General features: G+C 36.0%; 1 protein-coding gene across 1 annotated transcript; it reads left to right on the forward strand.

The window, feature by feature from the left end:
- The first annotated feature begins 15,658 nt into the window (after nucleotides 1–15,658).
- Nucleotides 15,659–16,594, forward strand: LOC130024808 (olfactory receptor 6C2-like). Its single transcript, XM_056115590.1, has one exon. The coding sequence runs from the start codon at nucleotides 15,659–15,661 to the stop codon at nucleotides 16,592–16,594; it is 936 nt and encodes a 311-aa protein (XP_055971565.1).
- The last annotated feature ends 9,914 nt before the right edge of the window (nucleotides 16,595–26,508 follow it).

Below are 26,508 nucleotides of genomic sequence, written 5' to 3' on the forward strand. Positions count from 1 at the left end.
CTGGTACAACTAATGGGAATTTTATAAAAATAATTTTGTTGGCAACTAATAAAAGTGTTTATGTTTAGTTATTTCTAAATCTACTAACATTTCTGATCATAATATTGTTTTGTTTGGGGCCTGGCTCTTCTCTCAGGTCTGAGCTTGGATGTTTTTTTCTGAGTATGAACACTATAGGGGCTGGAGCAATAGCACAGTGGATAGGGCATTTGCCTTGCATGTGGCTGACCCGGGTTCAATTCCTCTGTCACTCTATGAGAGCCAAGCAAGTTACTGAGAGTATCCTGCCCACCAGGCAGAACCTGGCAAGCTCCCCGTGGTGTATCCAATATGCCAAAAACAAGAAGTCTCACAATGGAGGCATTACTGGTGTCAGCTTGAGCAAATCGATGAACAATGGGAGGACAGTGCTATAGTACTACAGAGCTATGGGACACTATTCATTGCTGGGGCTAGAACTGGGTCTCACACACGGTCTCACACATGCAAAGTGTTAATTTAGCCCATTGACTATCCTACCGACATTATTTAACATATTTTAAGAAGTGGGCTGGAGCGATAGCACAGGAGGTAGGGCATGTGCCTTGCATGTGGCCATATAAAATACATATTTAATATTTTATTATGACAATTCTATCAGTTAATTACATTGTATTCTACCTTTGGACAGATTTAAATGTATTCATAAAGTATATCTTAATAAAAAGTCACTCATTATATAATCCTCAGTCTGGTTTTCTGAATTAATTTCTCTTTCAGGGATATTTTTCCCACTTTACAAAAGACAGGATTTTGCAAATGTCACATACAAGTTTATTATGTTAGTACAATATCTTCAATATTGTGATAGATTTATGGGGCTATCAAAAGCACCATTCATTGCATCGGTGTCAGGGAAGCACTCTTTACTCAAAGCACCTTATCAACTCCCAGTATATTTTATTTTATATTTCCTTTTAAAATCCTGACAATAATTTCATAAATAGAGTCAGAAGATAGTACAGGAGTGAACAAGGTATTTTTCTTTGTATGCAGTAACAGAGTTTGATCCCCAGTATACCATATGCAGTTCCCTGATCACTGCTGGGTGTGATTCCTGAGCATAGTGCCTGGAGTATAGCCCTGAGTACAGACAGATGTGGTCTTCCAAACAAATAAATAAGTAAATTTATAAATATTCCTGGGCTGGAGCGATTGCACAGCTGTAGGGTGTTTGCCTTGCACGCACCCAACATGGCCGACCTGTTCGATTCCTCTGCCCCTCTCGGAGATCCCGGCAAGCTACCGAGAGTATCTGGCCCACACGGCAAAGCCTGGCAAGCTCCCCGTGATGTGTTCAATATGCCAAACACAGTAACAACAAGTCTCACGATGGATACATTAATGGGCCCGCTCGAGCAAATCGATGAACAATGGGAGAACTATGACTATGACTATAAATATCCCAAAGAATACATCAAAAATTCTAAATTTATTTTTATAAAGTTTATTCTTATGGATTTTATTTATTTATTTATTTATTTATTTATTTATTTATTTTCATTGCTTTTTGGGTCACACCAGTGATGAGCAGGAGTTACTCATGCACTCAGGAATTACTCCTGATGGTGCTTGGTGGACCATATGGGATGCTGGGAATCGCACCCAGTTCAGCCGCATACAAGGCAAACCGCCCTATCTTCTGTGCTATCATTCCAGTTCTAAAATTTCTAAATTTAGTATCTAAATTCTAAATACTGTTCATTGGCAAAGTATTTCTGACAAAATTAATAGGTTACTACAGATGTCACATTTAAAATTTGCTTAGTTTTAATATTTTTGCTAAAGAAAATTTAACTTGTATTTAAAAATTATTATCTTTTCACCTGGTAGAATAAATCAGTAGACCATCATAGATATCTCATCTGGCTCTCAGAACCTGGGAGTGAAGTGAGTCAGTGATAACTCTAGAATTTAAGCTAGGTTCGAGTCATTTTGCTATTTTTAGTCATAGCTGTTTAAGTAGTCAAAATGCAAAAGTTGTGGGCTGGAGAGATGTACATAGGATAAGATGACCAGGGTTAAATTCTCAGCACCCTAATTGGTCTCCCAAACTAGATAGAAGTAACCCTTGAACATTCTACAGTGTAGCCCAAGTTCATTCCCTCCCCAAATGCAAATTCGTGATTTCCTGTTGAATCAGTCCAAAGCACATGATAAAGTCTCAAAAACTGTTGGAGACTTAAGTTCATCTGTGGACTTTAGGAATCTTAAACTAAAAATGTGCCTTTTATATTTTGATAAAACTATATTTAAGAAACAGATATCTACGGCTTTATATCAATATTGTATTAAAAGCTCAGCACTCAAGCATTCACAGAATTATTATACCTCTTCAAAAAGGCAGTGAACATTTTACTTTCTATACAACGTACAGAAATGTGAAAGTTCTAAATATCAAGGGACTAAGTGAAGTTAGTAATTGCTTTATAATACTTTTATTATTTAGAATATATCTAAAAAGACTGATTTTTTATACTTACAGAAAATATTGTGTTTCATATTTACAGACATCTATCTTTCTCCATACTATGTTTTTTCTGCCTTGTGAAAAATTGTTACTTCAATTTATATTTTTACTAATTTCAATAAATTCTAGTTGTCTGGTAAAATGGGCATTTATGAAATTCTGGAAGCTTACTTAAAATGATAGGCTGTGATACTGGTGAACTGGGTTTGATGCCTGGCAATCCACACAATATCCCAAGAACTGCCAGGAGTGAACATTTAAACAAATTATTGAAAAAGTCTTTTTTATGGATATGGTTGAATGTGAATATTTTATTTAAAATAAGTGCTGAAAACACTTCTTGAATTAATTTCTTTCTTTTTACTTTTTTAAAATTGAATCACTGTGAGATAGACCCTTAGAAAGCTGTTCATGATTAGATTTCAGTCATACAGCATTACAACACCCATTCCTCCACCAGTGTACATTTCCCAGCACCAATGTCCCCAGGTTCCCTCACCCCCTACTAACTGCTTGCCTCTATGGCAGGCACTTGTTTTCCCCCTCTCTCTGTCTCTGTCTCTCTCTTTTCTTCTTCTTCTTCTTCTTCTTCTTCTTCTTCTTCTTCTTCTTCTTCTTCTTCTTCTTCTTCTTCTTCTTCTTCTTTCTTCTTATTTCTTCTTCTTTGCTCTTTCTCTATCTCTCTCTCTGGCATTGTGGTTTGCAATATTGATACTGAGAGGTTATCAAGAATATCCCTTCACCTACTTTTAGCACTCAGATCTAGTCCAGCATGATCATTCCCTAGTATTATTGTAATAGTGGTCTCCTCTGCATCTTATCTGCCCTCAGCCCCCCACACACTTGTGGTTAGTTCCAACAATTGACCAGTCCTCCTAGCCCCTGTTTTCCCTGGCCATGGACATTAGTCTTCTATTAGATACTATTTTTATATACCACAAATGAATGAAGTAATTCTGTACCTGTTCCTCTCCTTTGACTCATTTTATTTCTTTATTTCTAGTATAATATAAAATTTAAATCATATTCCTATTTTTCATCTAACAATATTTATCTTTCATATCTATATATGTCATTTGTCATTATATTACTAATCTTTATTAATTTTGCTTCTGCTCTTTATCATTCCATTTTTTCTCAATCACCATCATTGTCACCTAACTACTGCAATTTTTCATTTACACAATTGAAAGTACTTCTTCATGTACTTTAGGCACAGTGAATATTTAATACATTAAAGTTATCATATAATTAATAATACCTCATAAATCTTAAATTTAGGTATAATCACCAAGTTACTGATCTATATGTTCTTTCTTAAATAATAGTGTACATAAATTATGTTTTCCCAATACAGATTGCAGTTCTTTAAAAATATGAGTAGTGCTTATGACAGTCACACATATTTTGATATTTGTCTAGTAATATATTCACATACTGCACTGTAGCACTGTGTAACTGTCCTACAGTTGTTCATCGATTTGCTCGATCAGACACCAGTAACGTTTCAATTGTGAGACTTGTTGTTACTGTTTTTGGCATATCGAATATGACATGGGGAGCTTGCCAAGCTCTGCCGTGAGGGCGAGACACTTTCGGTAGTTAGCTGGGATCTCCAAGAGGGACGAAGGAATTGAACCTGGGTCGGCCACGTGCAAGGCAAATTCCCTACGCACTGTGCTATCACTCCAGCCAAAATTAATTCAAGTAGCATGGTTTAATTGAAATAGAATGGTTTACAATTATATTTATGCCATTTTTCTTTACTTTCAGCGCTACCACTCCAATCCCACCACAAGTATTTCAAGATCCTACTAATATTAATCCTTGATATTGTTTCCCTTCAATCCTTTTAGCCTCCTCAATTCCCAGTTTTATAAATCCTGTCTCAGCATTAGTTTTCTTTGGGGATTTACCAGTACTTTTCTTTCTTTCTTTGAGTTATACATATTAGCAAGATCCTCTGGTTTTTATATTTTACTTTCTGATTACACTTAACATGAACTGAAGATTTTGATATAAAAACCTATCTCTATAAAAGCCATTAATGAAATATAGGCAGACTCTGCAACATCTTGACTTTAGAGGAGTGTTCAGTGGTATGAACTCATGTTTTAAAAAATGAATAAATAAATGGGACTATATAAAATGAAAAAACTCTCTGGACACAGAAAGAAATGGGGTCTGAAATAAATAGACACGCTGACTTGGAGAAAATATTTGCACACCATGCATCAACAAAAGACTAATTTCCAAGATATATAAGCACTTTAAGTGTTCAACAACAATAGCAATAACCAAAAAAAGAAAGAAATCAAAAAAGAGAGAAGGAAATAAACAGATACATTCTTAAAGAACACATAGAAAATGACTAATGGACATATGGAAAAATGTTTATCATTACTGATTATCAGGGAAAAAGAAAATAAAAAATTTTATTTTGATTAAATGAAAAGACAAAAGGCAAGCATTTCATGGTATTTTATACATTTCAAAATTTCTTCATCTTATAATCCCTAGATACAATGTCCCTTTAGATTTCCTGTAGCAAAGTATACACCAATTTTAATAATTAGAAACTGGAAATATTTCCCAAGTCTCAACCTAATTATGGCATAATATTTGTGAGAGTTTTCAATACAGGATTAGTTAAGCACAAATGTTTTAAATTAGCTTTAAAGGAGTTAATTAGAAATTGTTTTATGCATGGCTTTGATACTATCTTATGTTCAGATTTAGGTAATGATGTAAAATTTTAATTACTAAATTTATCACAATTTTGCTCTAGGTTTTCAGTTAACTAAAGTCATTTAATAAAAACTGTCTCTTGAGTAGCTTGAGTCTTAATAATTTTATCCTTTCTCATGTATTCTGGATAAATAGACTGAGAGCCATATATATGTATATATATATATATATATATATATTATTAACGGTGAGTAAGCTAAAGACATTAGATTTCTTTGGAAAAGTTAAGAGGAATTTAAGAATAATTACAATAAATGCTTTCTAAGTTCCATATTTAAACAATATTTAGGTAATATTTTATATCCCCTCTGAGCAAATAATAAAATTTTTCTCAATTTTTATTCTACTTTTTTTTAGTTTGGTTATGGACTATATCCAAAGATTCCCAGAGCTCATCCCTTGCTCTGCACTCAGGAATTACTATTTGCAGTTCTTGGGGAACAAAATGTAAGAACATATAAGAACATACGGGTTGGTTTGTGTAACTGCATTTGTATTTCTAATATTTAATTGGTTTAAATCAGACACTGTACAATAAATTGTGGAGGGAATGATAATTAATTTTTTGATTTTTCAAATAAAAGAACATGAGAAACTCTATCACTTGATCACTTGATCACTTGACATCTCCTACTCAATGATTTGCTCAAGTGGGCGCTAGTAAAGTCTCCATTCATGCCTGCCACATGCTAGTGTAGCTCAATGGCGTCTGCTTGTTCTAGGAACATAAAGAGCCTCAAATTGATTGTTCAGGGTCTTGATGAAGAAGTCTGACCATTTCTTAGTTGGGCAGCCACACGATCTTTTGACATCCGATGAAATCCAGTCAGTAATGGCTCTAGTCCAGCACTCATGTTCAAATTGCATTGCATGTCCAGCCCATCTGATTTTCGACACCTTGGCAAATGAGACAGTGTCCCGTATTCTCAATTGTCGACATAGGTTGGAACTACAGATTCCTTCTCTCACTTCAGAGAGGTGTGATACTCCAAGCATAGTTCTTTCGATTCCTCTTTGGGAGATCCTAATAGTATTCTCATCCTATTTCATAGGCCCAGGTCTCTGAGGCATATGTTAATGCAGGAAGAACAGTGGAATGGAAGAGATGTGCCTGGAGCGGGAGGTTTATCGTCCTCTTAGCTATTTCTTCAATGCTCTTGAAGGTGTTCCAAGCCACTCTCTTCTTCCTGCGCAATTCAGGTGCCAGGGCATTCATCATGTTGAATTCTCGACCTAGGTGCACATAACTTTGCATTCGGAGATGTTCGTTCCATTGAGAGCGAATGGAACATCAGGAACGAGTCAATTTCTCATAAACATTGTCTTCATGAGATTCAACTGTAGTCTGACCTTTCCACACTCACAGTCTAAGTTGGCCAGAATTTGTGCCACTTGGCTAATGTTTGGTGTTATTAGAAGGATGCCATCAGCAAAGCAGAGGTGGTGTAGTTGCCGACCATCTATCTTCACTCCCAGTCCTTCCCATTCCAGTCATCGCATGATGATCTTCAGGGTGGCACTGAAGAGTTTTGGTGAAACAGTATTACCCTGCTGAACCCCTCTCTTGACATGGAAGATCACTTCCTTGTAGAATGGTGAGATCCTGGTAGTGAATCTGTAATACAACTCATAGAGGATTCTGATGTATTGAGTTTGAACACCCTATTTGGCTAGGGCTTCGATGACTGCTTCAGTCTCAACAGAATCAAAGGCCTTCTTTAAATCAATGAACATTAGACAGAGCAGCATCTTGAACTCCCGAGAAACCTCAATGAACTTGGCTACTGGGTGGATATGGTCGATAGTGCTGAATCCTTTGCGGAACTGGCTTGCTCGCATGGTTGTCCTTCATCTAGTGTTCTGCCATTCTTAATCAAGATGACTGGAGCAAACAGCTTGTCGACGACAGACAACAGGCAGATCAGGCAAAAGTTGCCAATGTCGTGGATGTCTCCCTTCTTGTACAGCAGAACAGACCTGCTGGTTTTCCATTGGGATGGAACCTTGCATTCAGACAGGTAGCATGTGAAGAGCGGAGGCAGTGTATTGAGGAGTACTGAAGGCAGGTTCTTCAGGTGTTCAGATCTGACCTTGTCTGGGCTGGGTGCTGTTTGATTCTTTACCAATGAAATGGCGTGTCAGATTTCAGAAGGGAGAACTTTGGAAACGACATATCCATCCTGCGGAATTTGGTATGTGGGCAGGTGGACATGGCTATTGAAGAGATCTGAGTAGAAGTCATGAATAATCTCCATTGCCCTTCTGTAAATTGTGGTAGATACATCAGGACGTCAGGGACAGTCATCTTGATCTTGTATTTGGCGAAGGACAGAGGGGCGTTGCGAATGCTTTTCCTGGCTTTGCTGCATCGGCCAGCACTGCTGCTCTTCTCTCTTTGAGGTCTTACTTTATTGTTTCTCTGCACTGCTTTGCGAGCTCAGACATTTGCTTGCAATTGCCTGAGGCTTGCGCCAAGCCATGTTGGTGAATGTGCTCAAGAGTTTTTGAAGACAGGGATCTTTTTGTGGCTATCTCTCTCTTGGCATTCCTCACATAATTATAGAGGTGCTGAACTTGTCGATCTTATTACTCCACTAGCCAGCCACCATCAATCTCCAGGACACTTTCCTGATGCTCTGACCAAGACTCACGCACAAGTGAAGTCCAACAGAACCAGGTAAATGGAACTCTGTGACCTTGGACTCCAGACTCAACGGACCTAGGAACAGAGATCCTCTGCCTATTCCCACCAATCTCTGGCAACCAAGGGATTGAAACCAGAAGACTCACCCTACCCTGCCCTGTCTGCTTCCACCAACTTCCAGCAACCCAAGAATTACACACAGAAGAACCCTCCTACTGGTTCCAGACAAATACCTCATCAGCAGACCTCCACTACCTCCACTACCCAGCCACCACACTCCAGGATTCTTCCTGGTCCAAGCAAACACTTAATACCCATCTTCCAAGATTACCACACCATATTTGATAGGGTTGACATATGGTTTGAACCATGAGAAAACATGCAAGGGCAATTAGAGGCCGAAACTAAAAGCCTCTATCCCTCTCAGAGAACCCAGCAAGCTATTGAAAATGTCCCGCCCGCACAGCAGAGGCTGGCAAGATATCTGTGGCATATTCCATATGCCAAAACCAGTAAATACAATGGATCTCATTCCCGTGACCCTGAAAAAACCACCAATACGACAGCATTAAGAAGGATGAGGAAGGAGAGGCTGATAAAATCTCAAGGCCGAACTAAGCTGCCAAAATAAAGAAGGACAAAAATGACAGTCTGTACTTTCAATGCATGTATGCTGGCATCAGATGCATCCATCAAGGACCTGATGGTACAAGCGCGAAAGATCAAGTACAGCATCATTGGTCTGACCAAGATAAGAAGGCATCACAAAATGCCGTTTTCAACACTGGAGAAGAACTGTTCCTCAGAACATGTGACAAAAGAGGCGTCAGTGGTGTCAATGTCTTTGTCAACACGAACTTAGCCATGAGCAGCAGTTTCTATCTTTGTTGTCTATGCACCAACATCCAAATATGATGAAGGAGAAATTGGAAAGTTCTACATGGAGCTGGAGAAGTTCTATAAAGAGAACTACACCTTCTACAAGATCATTGTTGGTGATTTTAATGCCAAGATAGGACAGAGAAGATCAGCCAAAGAATTCCACATTGGGACCCAAGGCCTAGAGTGGAGCGAACAGGGTGAGAGACTGTCTGAGTTCAACATGTCGACCAAGACTATCCATGATAATTCACAGTTCCAGAAGGCCAAATCTAAACGTTGGACATGGGAGTCTCCTGGTAGACGGTTCCACAAGGAAATTGACCACATCATATTCAGTTGACAGTTTTGCCTGACTGATGTCACTGTTGTGCCAAAATTTCAAACGGTATTGGACCACCATCTCCTTCATGCAAAATTCTGCATGACAGAGCAGGGAGAAATGGCTGCAAAGTTTAAGGAAAGAACTCCCAGAACGACCACCAACTGGGAGCTCTTTGGCACTATTGCAGCAACATGGGAAAATGGCGGCATTGAGAAACTCTAGATGTCTATGAAATACAGAAAATTTAAAGGATCTTTTTACTAGAGAATAGATTATCCATATTTCAGTACATTTTTAAATATAAAAATATAAAGCTTATTTAAAGGATGAAATCAGATCACAATTTGAACAATGACAGCTTGTTGATAGTAATGGGACTTCATTAAATTAAGAAGCTTCTGCACCATAAAAGAAATGGTAGCTAGAGTAAGAACACCCCATAGATCAGAAGAAAATAATTTGCCCTCCACTCATCTTCTAAAGGTTAATAGCCAAGATACAGAAAGCACTGATAAAAATTTACAAGAAAAATTAACACTGTTACTGTTCTCCTGTTGTTCATCAATTTGCTCGACTGGGCCCAGTAACATCTCCATTGTGAGACTTCTTGTTACTGTGTTTGGCATATCGAATATGTCATGGGTAGCTTGCCAGGCTTTGCCTTGTGGGCTAGATACTCTCATAGCTTGCTGGGCTCTTCGAGAGGGGTGGAGAAATTGAACCCGGCTCAGCTGGGCCAGCTGCGTGCAAGGCAAACACACTACCACTGTGCTATTGCTCCAAGAAAAAATAACTCCATCAAAATGAAGAGAAGAAATGAAAAGATATTTTTTTAAAATAAGATAAAGAGAGGGCTAATAGATATATGAAAAAATGCTTTTGGTCACTTATCATCAGGTAAATGTAAATAAAAATTCAGAAACTATCACCACATACAGTGAGAATAACACATATCAAAAGAAACAAAGAAATTAGTGCCGTGTGGATATGGAGAAAAGTAAGCCTCGGTTACTTCTGATGGTATTGTGGACTGATCCAGCCGTTGTGGAAAATAATGTGACCATTCTTCAGAAGTTGGGGAAGTAACAAAAATGACCATAGAAACAGAAAAACAAAAAAAAAACTCAGAATTACAGCCTCTCTGGGATAGTAAGACAGAAATTAAAATAACAAAAATCCCATTTCTGCCTGTCAACTTGACAGGCATATTATAGACTTTCAGTGGTTGCAGCTTAGATCTCATGCTTTTATTTTTGTGGACTCTTTTTTTGGATATATAAGTATACCACTCACTTATATCATCTGTATAACTGAAGCCCTGATGTCTATTCACCCGTTACTTCTAGTTATCTTCTTTCCCCTTGATTTGTTCCTTCTCTGTGCTTCTTTCTAAACACTGGGGTCAACACTGGTTATACTTGTTCTTTTGGACATGACTATCAGGTCTATGTGGTGTGAGATGATATCTTATTTTTGTTTTGAGTTGCATTTTTTCCATGTGCATTTTGGTCTTTTGTAATTTCTTCTTTGAGGATGTTTCTGTTCATTTCTTAACCCCATTTCTTTTGATGGGTAGGGTATTTTTTTCTTATAAATTTCTACACACACACACATACATATATTAGATCAGTATATATATATATATATATACATACATATATATATCTGTCCTATCTTGGGATTAAAATTACCAACAATGGTCTTGTAGATGGGCTGGAGCAATAGCACAGGGCGTTTGCCTTGCACGCAGCCAACATGGCCGACCCGAGTTCGATTCCTCCACCCCTCTGGGAAAGCCAGGCAAGCTACCGAGTGTATCTCACCTGCATGGCAAAGCCTGGGAAGCTACCTGTGACGTATTAGATATGCCAAACACAGTAACAATAAGTCTCACGATGGAGACATTACTGGGCCCGTTTGAGCAAATTGATGAACAACGGGAGGACCGTGACCGATCTTGTAGATGGGGTGGTCCTCTTTATAGAGCTTCTCCAGCTCCATGTAGAACTTCTCAATTTCTCCTTCATCATAATTGGATGTTGGTTTTTTGCCATATATATATTTATATATATATCTTTGATATTGGATGTTGGTGCATAGACATTGCCATTTATATATATATATAAACTTATATATCTTCGATATAAACACTGTATCTGTTGGGTATTGGGAAAATAATGTTTTTCATTCAGTGGATTCTCTTTGTATTCTGGTCACTATTTCTTTTGAAGTGCAGAAGTTTCTTAATTTAATGTAGTCTGTTTGTTTATCTTTGCTTCTACTTGCTTGGCCAGTGGTTTTTTTATTTTGAAGATACCTATAGTTTTTGTCATCAAGAGTTCTGCCTACGGAGCTAGAGAGATAGCACAGCGGGTAGGGCGTTTGCCTTGCAAGTGGTTGACCTGTGTTTGATTCCCAGCATCCCATATGGTCCCCTGAGCAACGCCAGGAGTAACTTCTGAGTGCAGAGCCTGGAGTAATCCCTGTGCATCTCCCGGTGTGACCCCCCAGAAAAATGTTATGCCTACAATTTCCTCCATATAACTTATGGATTCAGGTCTGATAATGAGAACTTTAATTCATTTTAATCTGAATTTTGTGCATGGCATTAAAAAGAAGTTCATGTTATTTTTTTACATGTTGCTGTCCATAAAAATAGTAAAATAAACACTGGGGAAATGGGTGATCTAGGCATCCCATTTTACTACATTTCCTTATGCTGTTGAAATATTTTCTTAAAAGCAAACTGTAATAAATGTTACTGTTATAATTCTTGTTATCAAATCTACTATAACACACTTCTATCTCCAAGGACACAGTCCCCACTGGTTAGCTACTTGTTTTTACCAAATTCATTACTCAGAAAATTAAATAACTTGATTGTGTGTCACTGAGGACCATTTGTTTATTGAAGCAGATATATATCCTGCAAGTTGAAAGGGAGTCATTCTACATTATTGAAGCATTTTTCTATGTTCTGGTGATTTTAAATATCACTTATCCCACCAGTGACAAAAGTTCATAGCTTTCTCTAATCCTTATACATACCCGTTTATGTATTTTTAATGACAAAGTAAGTAAATATTTGGATATTTATAATGCTTCCAATTGCATGATAAATAAGATTATAATTTGGGCATATAAAACAAGATGAGTTCTAACATTCCCATATGTGCTGCTGAATACGAAGACATAATTTCTTAATAAAATACATTTTTAACAAAACAATCTATAATTTGTTATGTTTAAACAAAGCAGAGACATTTTGACTTACCGATAGAAGAGTAAGTATGATAAAGCTGATTGCAAAACCTTTGTAGAATTAGCAATGTATTTTATTCTTCTAGTGTTACTTAATATATTTTTATTAATGAATATTTTGTATTAATGAAAATATTTCTAGAATTAATTTTCCTTGAATAAATAAATTGAGGAATTTTATGCATAGAGACACAAATAATCTATATTTAACTGAATATAATAATCATTAAATGTAACATAAATATTAAACCTCAAATTATAAATGTAATATACATAGGAAATATATGCACTCCCCCCATAAAATAAGAGCCTAATGATGAAAGGAACAGCATCTCATTACAAAATGGCATCTTAATTTTTTACAACTTTTTGAAAGATAATAAATGGAAACATACAATTTATTTAAATTTGATGATTAAATGTTTGTTTTATAAAAGATAATATATTTGATATTCCTGCCACCATTGTCTCTAATTTTCTCAACCATTTCTTAAACCTGCCCCAGCAGACCCTCAATAACATATTTAATACTACTTGTTATCAATAATCTGATAACAAAATGGTCAAAAAAATGCTTCCTTAGAAAAGGGGTACTGAGAATTATTGTATCTCATCTTCTTGAAGCCATTACATCCTCACATAAGAGATTACACTGTAGCACTGTCCTTCCATTACTCATTGATTTGCTTGAGCGGGCACCAGTAACATCTCCATTGTGAGACTTGTTATTACTATTTCTGGTGTATTGAATACGTCACAGGGAGCTTGCCAGGTTTTGCCGTGCGGGTATGATACTCTTGGCAGCTTGCTGGGCTCTCCGAGAGGGACAGAGGAATCGAACCTGGGTCAGCCACATGTAAGGCAAACACCCTACCTGCTGTGCTATCGACTAAGGTATTATTACAGGTTAATCCTTCTATGTTTATGTTTTGTTACTGTACATTGTGTAATGGAAGGACTAATGGTAGTGGGATTGGTGTTGAAATATTGAGTATAAATAAATCATCATGAACAAATTTGTAAGCCACAGTGTCTATACAAAGTGTATGGCGAAAATTGGGAAAATAAATTAATTATATATTTACGTATAGATAGATAGAAATTACATTGGATAAAACCATTTTTGAAAAAATGAATGTATCAAGAGTATCTCGCCTGTGCAGCAAAGCCTGGCAAGTTACCCGTGATGTATTCAATATGCCAAACACAGTAACAAGTCTCAAAATGAAGACGTTACTGGGCCCGCTCGAGCAAATCAATGAACAATGGGAGGACAGTGACAGTGAATGATTTAAAGAATTGAGTATATTATCTGAGATATTACTGAAAATGATAAAATTGAACTTCTATATATATATTCTACAGACAAGATGTCCAGAGTATATTAGGTAAGCATATTATGAAACACAAATCTGCTTAAAAAAAAGTAGGTCTAGAGAAGCTATTTCCATTCATTTCCAGACAAAAACTTAAAATTCTATATGCTAATTATATATTAAAAGCATCAAACCCTACAGTTGAGGTTAAAGAGACAATTAAAAATGTATTAAATGAAATATGAGTGAGGGAATAGAAATTAGACATCTCTTTTCTTAACAGTAAAGGTAAAGTACATATCCAATAAAGGTAATCACATATTGAGGAAAGACAGTGGACTGGGGTGAAGTTTAGGAAACAGTGTTTAACATTTAAAGGGCTAAGCACACCAAACAAATATCAAACAAACCAACAAACATGAAGCATTTCTTAGATCAAAGACCACAAACAAGAGTCTTCATGCTGAGCTTAAGGTTTTTTTTTTTTGAAATTCCGAAAAAAAAATTTTTTTTTAAACACCATGAGGTACAGTTGTAGATTTACAATTTTTTGTGCTTGGGTTTCGATTATACAATGATCAAATACCCATCCCTCCACCAGTGCCCATTTTCCACCACCATGGATAATATCCCTCCCACCCCCATCCCTTCCATCCCACCCTGCCTCTGTGGCAGGGCGATCCCTTGTATTCTCTCTCTCCTTTTGGGTGTTGTGGTCTACAAAAGAGGCTTTGAGTGGCAAATATGTTCAGTCCATAGTCTACTTTCAACATGCATCTTCCCTCCTGGGAGGATCCTCCAAATATCCTTTATTTGGTGCTCCCTTCTCTATCTGAGCTGCCCTTTCCCCTAGAATGCCTGGCTGGCCTCTAAGCTATGGAGTAATCCTCCTGGTGATGATCTCAGCTATTCTTGGGTATTAATCTCATATTTTGTTACTTTATATTCCCCAGATGAATGCAATCTTTCTATGTCTATCCCTCTCTTTCTGAGTCATTTTGCTTAGCATGATACTTTCCATGTAGTACCACTTGTATGTAAATTTCATGACTTCATCTTTTCTAACCGCTACATAGTATTCCATTGTGTAAATGTACCAAAGTTTCTTTAACCAGTCATCTGTTCTCGGGCACTCAGGTTTTTTCCAGATTCTGGCTATTGTAAAGAGTGCTGCCATGAACAAACAAGTGCAGATGTCACTTCGACTATACATTTTTGCCTCTCTGGGATATATTCCCAGGAGTGGTATTGCTGGGTCAAATGGGAGCTCAATTTCTAATTTTTTGAGCATCATCCATATTGTTTTCCAGAAGGGCTGAACCAGTCAACATTCCCACCAACAGTGAAGGAGTGTTCCTTTCAACTGAGCTTAAGTTTTATATTACATATAAGTACTGCTTGATTTTTAATTTTTTAAATTTTTTTAAAACAGTGAATTATAAATGTATTAATAGTTCAGGCTTTTGTTTGTTTTGTTTTGGGTTTTGGAGCCACACAAGGTGATACTACTGACTCTGCACTCAGAAATTTCTCCTGTTGTTGCTTAAGAGACTATGGGATGCTGGGGATCAAATCCACTTGGGCCCCTGTGCAAGGCAAGCACCCTAACCATCCGCTATACTATCACTTCAAGCCTGAGGGGTTTTATTACTTTTTTTAAGACCCAAAGTGGAACAATAACTTAAAATCAATGGTGGTATTTTCTGATTTATTTCAAATGATGAAAAAATCTGTGTCAAATAACATTACTGTAACCTCAACACTATACCTTCTCAGTGATGCACTTAACTACATGGAGAATTGTAAGTAGATGACAGACATAAATGTCTGATTGTTTATTTGAATGCGTGTGTGTGGAGAGAGTGAAAAAGAGAGAAAACTAAAGATATAAATTTTGAGAACAATGCACAATCTACGATCTATGCAAAATTTTTATGAATGTTTCATACAGGTTGGAGAGAAGGAAGAAATCAGGAATGAGAAATGGTACTGTAACCACATTCATTCTTCTGGGATTGACAGATGATCCTCACCTACAAGTTCCAATTTTTATCTTCCTGTTTCTCACTTACATGCTGAGTGTAACTGGGAATCTGACCATCATAGTACTCACCTTTGTGGATCCCCACCTTAAAACACCTATGTACTTTTTTTTGAGAAATTTCTCATTTTTGGAGATTTCATTCACATCTGCTTGTGTACCCAGATACTTGTATAGCATAGCAACAGGTGACAAGGTCATTACCTATGATGCTTGTGTCATCCAAGTGTTTTTTACTGACCTCTGTGCAGTTACAGAATTTTATCTATTAGCTGCCATGTCCTATGATCGCTATGTGGCAATCTGCAAACCCCTGCATTATGTGACCATCATGAATAACAGAGTCTGCAGGATTTTCATCATCTGTTGTTGGACGGCTGGTTTATGTATACTAACTCCACCTCTGAGCCTGGGTTTAAATCTAGTATTTTGTGATTCTAATAAGATTGATCATTTTGGCTGTGATGCATTTCCCCTAGTAAAAATCTCATGCTCAGACACATGGTTCATGGAACTGACAGTTATAATCTGTGCTGTAATTACTCTGAATGTGACTCTAACTTGTGTAGTTTTGTCTTATTCTTACATTATCAAGACAATATTTAGGTTTCCATCAGTTCAGCAAAGAAAAAAAGCCTTTTCCACCTGTTCCTCTCACATGATTGTGGTTTCCATCACCTATGGCACCTGCATTTTCATCTATATGAATCCTACATCAAAGGAAGAAGTAACCGTTAATAAGGTGGTTTCCCTGCTCATTTCTTCTGTTTCACCTACATTGAACCCTTTTATTTATACCTTGAGAAACAATCAAGTTAAGGAAGCCTTCAAGTACACAATAAAAAGAATTTTCTTACTCTCAGCTAAGTAAATAAATATCTTTAACATATGTGAACAGGAAGTGTATATGGCCAGTGTCATTATAGTTTTGAAGTTTGCAATCTTGTTTTAGTTTAAGCCTCATTTCTTTTGCAGTTCAGAAACACTTTTGTGATATAGTCCTATTTGTTTATTTCTGCTTTTGTTTTCTTTCCTAGTTGGGTGGTATTATTGATGATGAATCCTCTGAAGTCAAGATCTTAGAGAATTCTACTTAAGATTGAGCATTCTACCTATATTGTATATATATGTATATATGTGTGTGTATTTATAAATATATAGATTTATAAATATACATATATTTTGTTTTGAGGGCCGTACCCAGTGGTGTTCAGGATTTACGTCTGTTTCTGTGCTCAGAGATTAGTCCTGGTAGTGGTCCTGGAACCATATGTGATGCCAAAAGTTGACTCCAGGTTGGTCTCGTGAAAGGCAAGTGCCTTGACCACTTTACTATCTCTCTAGCCCCTCCTTGGTATATATTCACACATTTAATATCCAGAACATTAATCCATTTTGAATTGTCCTTTGTAAATGTCATATATAAGTGTCTTATTTCATATTTTTGCATGTGCCTATCCAGTTTTCCAAGTACAAATGGCTTTCTTTGCTCCAGTACATATACCAAGACCCTTTGTTGAAGTTAACAGTCAATATTTTGAGTTTTTTTTCTGGGTTCTCAATTCTATTCTATTAATCTGAGAGCTTTTGTTCCAGTACCATGTGGCATTGATTACTATAGCTCTGTAGTATAGTTTAACATCAGGGAATAAATTGCTCCCATCTTTATTCCCAGAATTGCTTAAGATGTCCTGGCAAGTTCATAGTTGCATACAAATTTTAGAAATATTTGTTCAAAATCCTTAAGGACTTTCATGGGAATTTTGATAGTGATGATATTCTCTACAGAATACTTTGGGTAAAATTATAATTTTAACGATGCTAATTTTTCACACCATAAGCAAGAAATTTTTTTTGTTTCCTTGTGTCAGATTTTCAAAAATGATTTATAATTTTTATTAAACCCTTCGGGCTAGAGTGATACAACAGCGGTAGGGCATTGGCCTTGTGCGGCCCGCCAGGCCGAGCCGGGTTCGATTCCTCCAACACTCTAAGAGAACCCGGCAAGCTACTGAGAGTATAATGCTCGCAAAGCAAAGCCTGTCAAGCTACCTGTGACATATTCAATATGCCAAACACAGTAACAAGTCTCACAATGGAGATGTTAAGGGGCCCAAAAATCGATGAACAATGGGAAGACAGTGCTACTAAATCCTTCACCTCCGGTTTAATTGATCTTAGATATCTGAGTTTTTTACATGATCATAATGAGAAAGCTTTCTTTTCTTACTCTTCTACATTATTGTTGGGCTGGAGCAATAGCACAGCGGGCAGGGCATTTGCCTTGCAGGCGGCTGACCCAGGTTCAATTCCCAACATCCCATATGGTCCCCCGAGCACCTCCGGGGTAATTTCTTAGTGCAGTGTCAGGAATAACCCTTGTCCATCTCCGGGTATGACCCAAAAAGAAAAAAAAAAGATAACAAGTGATGCTGTAGATTCAACCTGAATCTACCACGTATAAGACAAATGCCTCACCTGTTGTACTATCACTCAGATCTAAAATCTGACATTTTAAAATATTGACGTTATATAATGTAACCCTAAGCAACGATGCTAAAGCTTCTGTTCAGTATTATGAGAAAATAAAATAAGAATTAAATTATAAATCCCCTCCCTCTTAAAAATATTTTCATTACAATAAAATACACGAATGCACAAAATACACACAAAAAATTACAAGCAATACGATTACAAATTTCATAGTATTCAAATTTAAAATAAAATATAAAATTAATTTAAATAGATCAGTCGATTTAACCAATATTTTCTGAGTACACTTAACTTTTAATTCTCTTAAGGCTAGACTCACTGCTTTTTTTATTTTGGCTACTTTGTTTTATTTTTGATAAACTCCAAATCTGTATTCCAAAATTACTATGCTACGAATACTCAAAAGAGAATTTTTCAATATAATTACATAATCGCCAATATATATTTTGCCTGTTTTTTTTTTGCTTGAGGCATCCTGGCATGTATAAAATATCAATTTGTTGTGTTCACAATTTTAATTTTCTTAATGACCAATGAGGATATCTTCATGTGAGTTATAGCCATTTCTATATCTTCTTTAGAGAAACATCTATTAAATTATTGCCTATTTCTAGGACTTACTTTTTATTGAACCAGAGTTGGCCTTGTTCATGGCAAGCACAATGTTTGCTGTACTAAGAATTCAGCTTCTAAACACTATTACAAATAATATTTTACAAGTATGTTTCATGTTTATCTCTTTATTTCAGTGTAAAAAGTAAAATATTCTGAAAGATTCCTATGGAACTAAAAATGATGGATAATGATGAAAGTACACTTTAAGTGGAAAAAACATCCAATAACTACCCATTTGCAATGAACTTTGTTTTAAATTTGAAAAACAAAAAGAGAAAAATTTCAAAGTCAGTATCCATTCAGTTGTAAATGATACATATGACATGTGCATATATTTATAGGAAGTCTATATACTACCTGATATGGAATTAAATATTAGCATTTTGTTATTTTTTAAGCTTAGAATGAATTTGTGCTAAAATATAGTCATATGGATAAATAAAAATCATATTTAATTCACATATGGAAGGCAGAAATCAACGAAACAGCAACAACAAAAATACACAGTTAAACATAAAACAGTGCTCAACATAATGTATACCCTTGGATAGTTTGCAGTCATTGATATAATCTTATTTTTTGCTTTTTTGTTTGTTTTTAGACCATACACCAGATGTGCTCAAGGGTTTACTCCTGGCTTTGTACCCAGGGATTACTCCTGGCCAGGCTCAAGGATACCATGTGGTACACTGGGCATTGAATCCCTGTTGGCTATGTGCAAAGCAGCACTCTACCCATTGTACAATCTCTTTGACTCCTGATTATTATTTGTAATGAAATATTAAGTAGACTATACTTGAGGAATGAGCACTGTAGCACTGCAGTACTGTCCTCCTGTTGTTCATCAATTTGCTCGAGCGGGCCCAGTAATGTATCCATTGTGAGACTTGTTGTTACTGTGATTGGCATATCGAATAAGTCACGGTTAGCTTGTCAGGCCTTGCCATGTGGCTGAGATATTCTCGGTAGCTTGCCGGGCTCTCCAAGAGGGGCTGAGGAATCGAACTCGGCTTAGACAGGCCGGCGACTTCAAGGCAAACACTCTACTGCTGTGCTATCACTCCACCCCTGAGGAATGAGAGGAAGCAATATTTTCTAAGACTCAGAAAAGATTGACAACTTGGCTCACATTGCCTCATCCTTTCAAAATCAAATATTTAAATATTTTAAATAAATAATAAATAGTCGGTCATCAATAACAATCCAAATCAATTTATAACTGAATTTCTATATTGTGATTTCAGAATCTCATGGAGTGCAGGTTTAATAATAGGGGAGAAAAATTATTTTATAACTATATACCACTCAAAGTCGGTGGGCCTGTCTTTGTCACAGGTCCTTATACATTGACCAGCATATTCAGACAAGGATGTGGGTTGAAGGATGCTCGTTAATGACATTTCGTATGATCTTTTGAAATGTCAATAAATGGACGACACTCCATTAGAACTTCTAAACTCTCAAGCAGAGCATGGGCTTTCTTTTATGATAATGATTCTACATTTTGAACTAACACACATGATCATAGCTGATGCTACTGAATCTCAACATAGAAGGAATATATTATGAAACAGTTATAATTTTTATGTATTACTTAGACATCCCATCATAAATATTAAGAAAATCTTTCTTTGTGTAAAATACTAATAAACACTGAAAATAGTTGGATGACAAAGAGAGTTCAGGGGTATTGCATGCAGGCTATGAGATCCATCTTTTGCACCACATATGGTCACTCTTCAGAAATAAAGCCCTGAGTACAGGTGAATGTGAGAGGAAAAGCATCATGTACATTATATATTTAAAAAAATGTTAACTGAGAAAAATATTCATTTGACATAATTACACAAATTTAGAACATCAAAGTTTCTGGTTTTACTATTTATTATACTCAATAATCAGGAACAAAGAACAGCATTAGAAAGTATGTAAATATCTTTTGAAAAGGCAAGTAGAAAACAATTATTTTTTTTCAGTAGTTAAGGTAAGGCATATAATCATAATAATGCTTCTACATAAAAAGATGCATTATGCCAATCAGCACTGTAGCACTGTGGCACTGTACTCCCGTTGTTCATCGATTTGCTCGAGAGTGCACCGGTAATGTCTCACAACAAACTGTGAGACTTGTTGTTACTGTTTTTGGCATATCGAATAAGTCATGAGGAGCTTGCCAGGCTTTGCTGTGCGGGCAAGATACTCTCGGTAGCTTGCCAGGATCTCCGAGAGGAATCGGATCTGGATCAGCCTCGTGCAAGGCAATCACCCTACCCGCTGTGCTATCGCTCCAGCCCAACCGAGAATATAATAACATATTACTACACTCAGTAAACTACTATTACTCAATAATAGTAAACTATAGTCAGCTACCATGAAAATGATGGTCTTCTTGCTGAGCATGTGAATATGTAGAAAAGCAGTGTGCAGGAAAATAAGATCAAAAGGAATTAGATCTTAGTTTTATCCATCAGATATTCCCTTTAGAAAAGTTAATGGAATAAAATTCCAATGATTCCATTTACATAAGAGATGGAATAAAAAGACAATTTCTGCCCAAATAGATAGGTCCCAGGTACACAGGCAGAGTCTGAGAACCACGTCATCATGGATCACCCAATCACGTGGCAATGCACATTCTCTCCAGGTCACAGAAGATCTCGTGGTCCTCAGCTCTCCCAGACCAGTCTCCCAGCAGCCTCCCTTTGATGCCAATAAGAAAAAAAAACAACAACAACAAAAAAATCAAGGCAGAAATCAAATATCACTGACAAGATATAGATAACTAAAAAAATTGATTTAAGTATATATATATTTTTCATATGAAAATTTTTACCTTATTTACTTGCTATTGGGCTGGAGCTATAGCGCAGCGGGTAGGACGCTTGCCTTGTATGCAGCTGACATGGGTTCGATTCCTCCATCCCTCTCGGAGAGCCTGGCAAGTCACCGAGAGTATCCCGCCCACATGACAGAGCTTGGTAAGCTACCCAAGGCATATTCAATAAGCTAAAAACAGTAACAACAATTCTCACTTTGTGTTTCTGGAGCGAGCAGACACCATTGGGCTACACTAGCATGTGACAAACATGAACGGAGACATTACTGGTGCCCGCTGGAGAAAATCAATGAACAACAGGATGACAGTGCTACAGAGCTACAGTGCTATTTGCTATTAAATTTTTTGGACATTGAATATCTGTGGAACTGCATTACTTATATAGATTGTGCTATTTAAAACCAGTTTTTAGGGGTGAATTTGAGATATCAGAGCTATATATCTCAAAAAAGCTATAGTGCATGCCTTGCATACACTAGATCCTGAGACCTGAGGCACTGTACGCCTCTTGTGAATCACGTGTAGCCCCAGTGATCTGAGCAGTATCTCTTCTCAGATTCATGAACGATCAGTTTACTACAGCTAGCCTGCATATTGTGGGAATACCTCCCACGGTCCCCTGAATAGGACCTGGAATTTCTTCCCCTCTGTTTTTCCTTCTTGCTTATTTCACTTAACATGTAATCTAATTCCATCCAAGTTACTGAAAATTGCATGAGTTCATGGATACTTGCAGCTGTATAGCATTCCACTAAGTATATTCTACATCTTCATAATCTATTCGTCTATTGTTGGACATCTAGGTTGAGTCTATATCTTCTATAGCATACTAAATGCTGCAATAAATAATAGTGTGACTATGTCCTTTTGAATCAATGTTTTTGTGTCTTCAACGTAGATACTCAGAAATGGAATTGCTGAGTCATATGGCAGCTCAATTCTTAGTTGATTAAGAAATCTCCATACTTCTTTCCATAGGTGTTGAAAAAGACAGCATTCTTACCAGCAGTGGATGAGAATTCCTTTTCTGCCACACCTCTGTCAACACAGATTTTTGTGTAGCATTTTTGATATGTGCCATTCTCACTAGTGTGAGATGAAAGTTCCTTGTCAACTTGATTTTTATTTTGATTTCTCTAATAAGTGATGAGCAATTTTTATGTGCCTATTTGTCATCTGTATGTTTTCCTCAGAGAAGTGTCTGTTCACTTCTCTAAATTCTTGTAGAATTTTTGGATATATTTTGTTGATCTTTGTGAGTACTTAATATATCTTAAAAATCAACCCTTTATTTGATAATGTTGGGTGTGAAATTTTCTCCCATTCAATAGTTTTCTTTTAGTTTTATACTGTGCATCTTCGGCCAGGTAGAAATTTTATAATTTGTTGTAGTTACACTATTATTATTATTTGCCTTTGAAAATGATATTATCTCATTCAAGACAACTTTGAGGTACAAGTCTTGGTTTCTACCTGTATTTTTCTCTATATACTCCATAGTTTCTGGTCTGAGAACATAGTCTCTGATTTCACTTTGAATTTATTTTTGTGTAAAGTGTGAGATATGAATCCAGCTTTAATTTTTTACTTGTGATTACCCAGTTTTCCCACCATTTCTTGAAGAATCTCCATTTATTCCATTTCATGTTTTCAACTATTTTGTTAAAGATTAGTTGCCATATGTAAGGCTATTTTTCCTTAGATATTCAATTCTGACCTTTTGATCACAAAATAGTTTTGTAGTACATTTGTAAGTTAAATAATGAGATTCTCCAAGTTGGGTTTTTTTTTTTTTTTTTTGCAGTATGGCTTTGGTTATTTTGAGTTCTATCAAACCTTTAGAGAAAACATACAGTTTTTATGGTCTGTCTCTATACTAACTTGACCAGTAGGGCAGATGGTTGAATGCTAAGCTTGAGGACAAAGTTGTCGGAGATACATGTTAGTGCTAGGGACCACCAGGGTCACATTCAGGGAAGCTTTATCACCTCCAAGGCTACACCCAAGTTTTTCAAGAGGGTCAAATGACACTAGGTATAAAATTGGACTACCCGTGATTTCTTCCTGATTCCTGTTCATAGGCATTTTGATGGGAAATGGGTTAAATCAGTAGAGTGTAGTGGTAAAATTGTTAATGGTAATTAATAATTTTAGTTAATGGAAAAAAAATGTGTTTATTTTCCTGTGTCACCATTTTTCCTCCCAGCAAGTTTTAATTCTCAGTGCATGAGTTTTTTGATGCCTTTGTTAAGTTGATTCCTAGGTACTTGAATATTTGTAACATAAATGTAAATGAGATTATTATTATTTCTTTCTCTTCTCCAACATTTGCCTACGAGACTTTGTGATCTGCCGCTTTACTATATAAGTTTATTATTTGTAGGAGTCTTCTTGGCAGAGTATTTGGGATTTGAATATATAATGTGTCATTTCCAGTACTAATAGTTTGATATCAAACCTGTGTCTATAAAAAAAAACATTGATAAAAACATAGTCAGGACTCTGCAAAGTATTATTTTAGAGGAGTGTTAAATGATATGACATTTTTAAAGAAAACAAATACATAAATAAACAAATGGGATTATAGCATATAAAAAAAAGTTCATACTCCAAAAGAAATGAGGCCTGAAATAAAGACAGACTTGACTAGGAGAAAATATTTGTACACCATGCATAAGACAAAGGGTTAATTTCCAAGATATATTTCAGCATTCTCAAAGTTCAATAAGCACAACAAAACCCAAAGAAGTTTGGAAGGGGAGAGGAGATGAAAAGACAGATTTTCAAAGAGTATATAGAAAAATAGTTTATCATCAATGATTATCCGGGAAATGAAGATCAAAAAAGTTTGTTTAGGAGCTGGAGCAATAGCACAGCAGGAAGGGCATTTGCCTTGCATGCGCCCGGGTTCGATTCCCAGACTACAGCATCCCATGTAGTCCCCTGAGCACCAGGAGTAATTCCTGAGTGGAGAGCCAGGAGTAACCCCTGTGCATCGCCGGGTGTGACCCAAAAAGCAAAAAAAAAAAAAAAAGATTTGTTTATAATTAAATGTAAAGACAAAAGGCAAAAGTTTTGGTATTTTATACATTTGACTACCTTTTGACCTGATAATTCCCTAGACATAATGCCCCTATAGATTTCCGGTAGAGAATCATAGTTATTTTAATTATTTGAAACAGAATAATTTCAAAGTCTCAAGGTAATTATCATAGTTATCATAGTATTTATGAGCATTTTCAGTATATGATTATTAGCCAGGCACACACATGTTTTAAATTATTTAACAGAAAAGAGGATTTTATTTAAAATCATAATATATAAAGCCTAGATAATATATGTTCAGATTCATGTTGCAATGAGAATTTTACTTTACTAAATCTATAATACTTTGCCCTCTGTTTTCCTAAATAAACAATTAAATATCATTTTCTAATAACTAACTTGAGTTTCATTAGGTTGATTCTTCTGTATTGTGGATAAATAGAATGATATTCTATTAATGGTAAGTAAAATTTAAATGTTAATTTATTTTGAAATTTATAATTACAAAATGTATAATTACAAAAATCTTGTAAGTTTCATATAAAACGATATGTATGTAATATTGTATTATCCCTATGAATATTGTTTTTCACATTTTTTATTTCATGAAAATATAAATGAAGTGGGATTCTTGATTTGTGTCCGTTTCTAATATTTAAGTTGTTTAAATAAGACACTTTACTATCAATTATGTAGAAAATAATAATTTTATTAATTTTTAAATGCAAAGTACATGAGCAATTTTATAGAGATACATAAAACTCGAAGGATTTTTAATCTGTAGAATAGATTCCACATACTTTAACACATTTTTAAATATTGAAAGATAGCTTATTTGAAAAGGTGAAATATGGTCACAATTTGGACAATGACAGCTTGTTGATAATTATTGATTGTCAAAACTGCATCAGTTACAGAAAAAGTTCAGAAAAAGCTTGAATGTTTGAAATTACTCTGATACCTACATGGATCCTACTAGATTTCTCAATTTATTTTGTGAAAAAAAGAAAGCAACAATGGCATATAATGGTAGAATAAACAGGACCCAATAAATATAAACTCAGGAAGAAATTTAGTTTCACCTATGGTTTTCTATCTGTTCTATCAATGTCATAGAGATAATTGATTGAAAAATTAGTATTGAAAGTAAAGACATATATATATATATATATATATATATATATATAAACAAACATTGTCCTCCCGTTGTTCATAGATTTGATTGAGTGAGCCCAGCAACGGCTCCATTTTTTTGAGACTTATTGTTATTGTGTTTGGCATATTGAATACGCCATGGGTAGCTTGCCAGGCTTTGTCGCACGGGCGAGATACTCTCAGTAGCTTGCCGGGCTCTCCAAGAGGGATGGAGGAATCGAACCCAGCTCAGCAGGGCTGGCTGCGTGCAAGACAAACACCCTACCACTGTGCTGTCGCTCCAGCCCATATACTAAATATTTGCATCTTTATATTAGGGTTTGGGTCACACCTGTGATGCTAAGACTTTCTTCTCCCTCTATGTTCTGGAGTCACTCCTGGCCGTTCTTGAGGAATTGTGTATGGTGCTGAAGATCAGACCAGGGTTTTCCACAGGAAAGTGCCTTAATCCCTCTATAATCTTCCAAGACTCAATAAAAGAATTATTATTTATTTAAGAGGACATATCATGGTTTCTTTAAGAAGTCATTTAGATATTTTAATTTATTGAAATTGGAGCATAGATTTGATGACTCCATTTTCACAATGGTAATTTTTTTGACATATTATTATTTATTGGGCTAGAGCGATAGCACAGCGGG

Source organism: Sorex fumeus, unplaced genomic scaffold, assembly GCF_029834395.1.
Source record: "Sorex fumeus unplaced genomic scaffold, SorFum_2.1 ptg000029l, whole genome shotgun sequence".
NCBI classification, from domain to species: Eukaryota; Metazoa; Chordata; class Mammalia; order Eulipotyphla; family Soricidae; genus Sorex; species Sorex fumeus.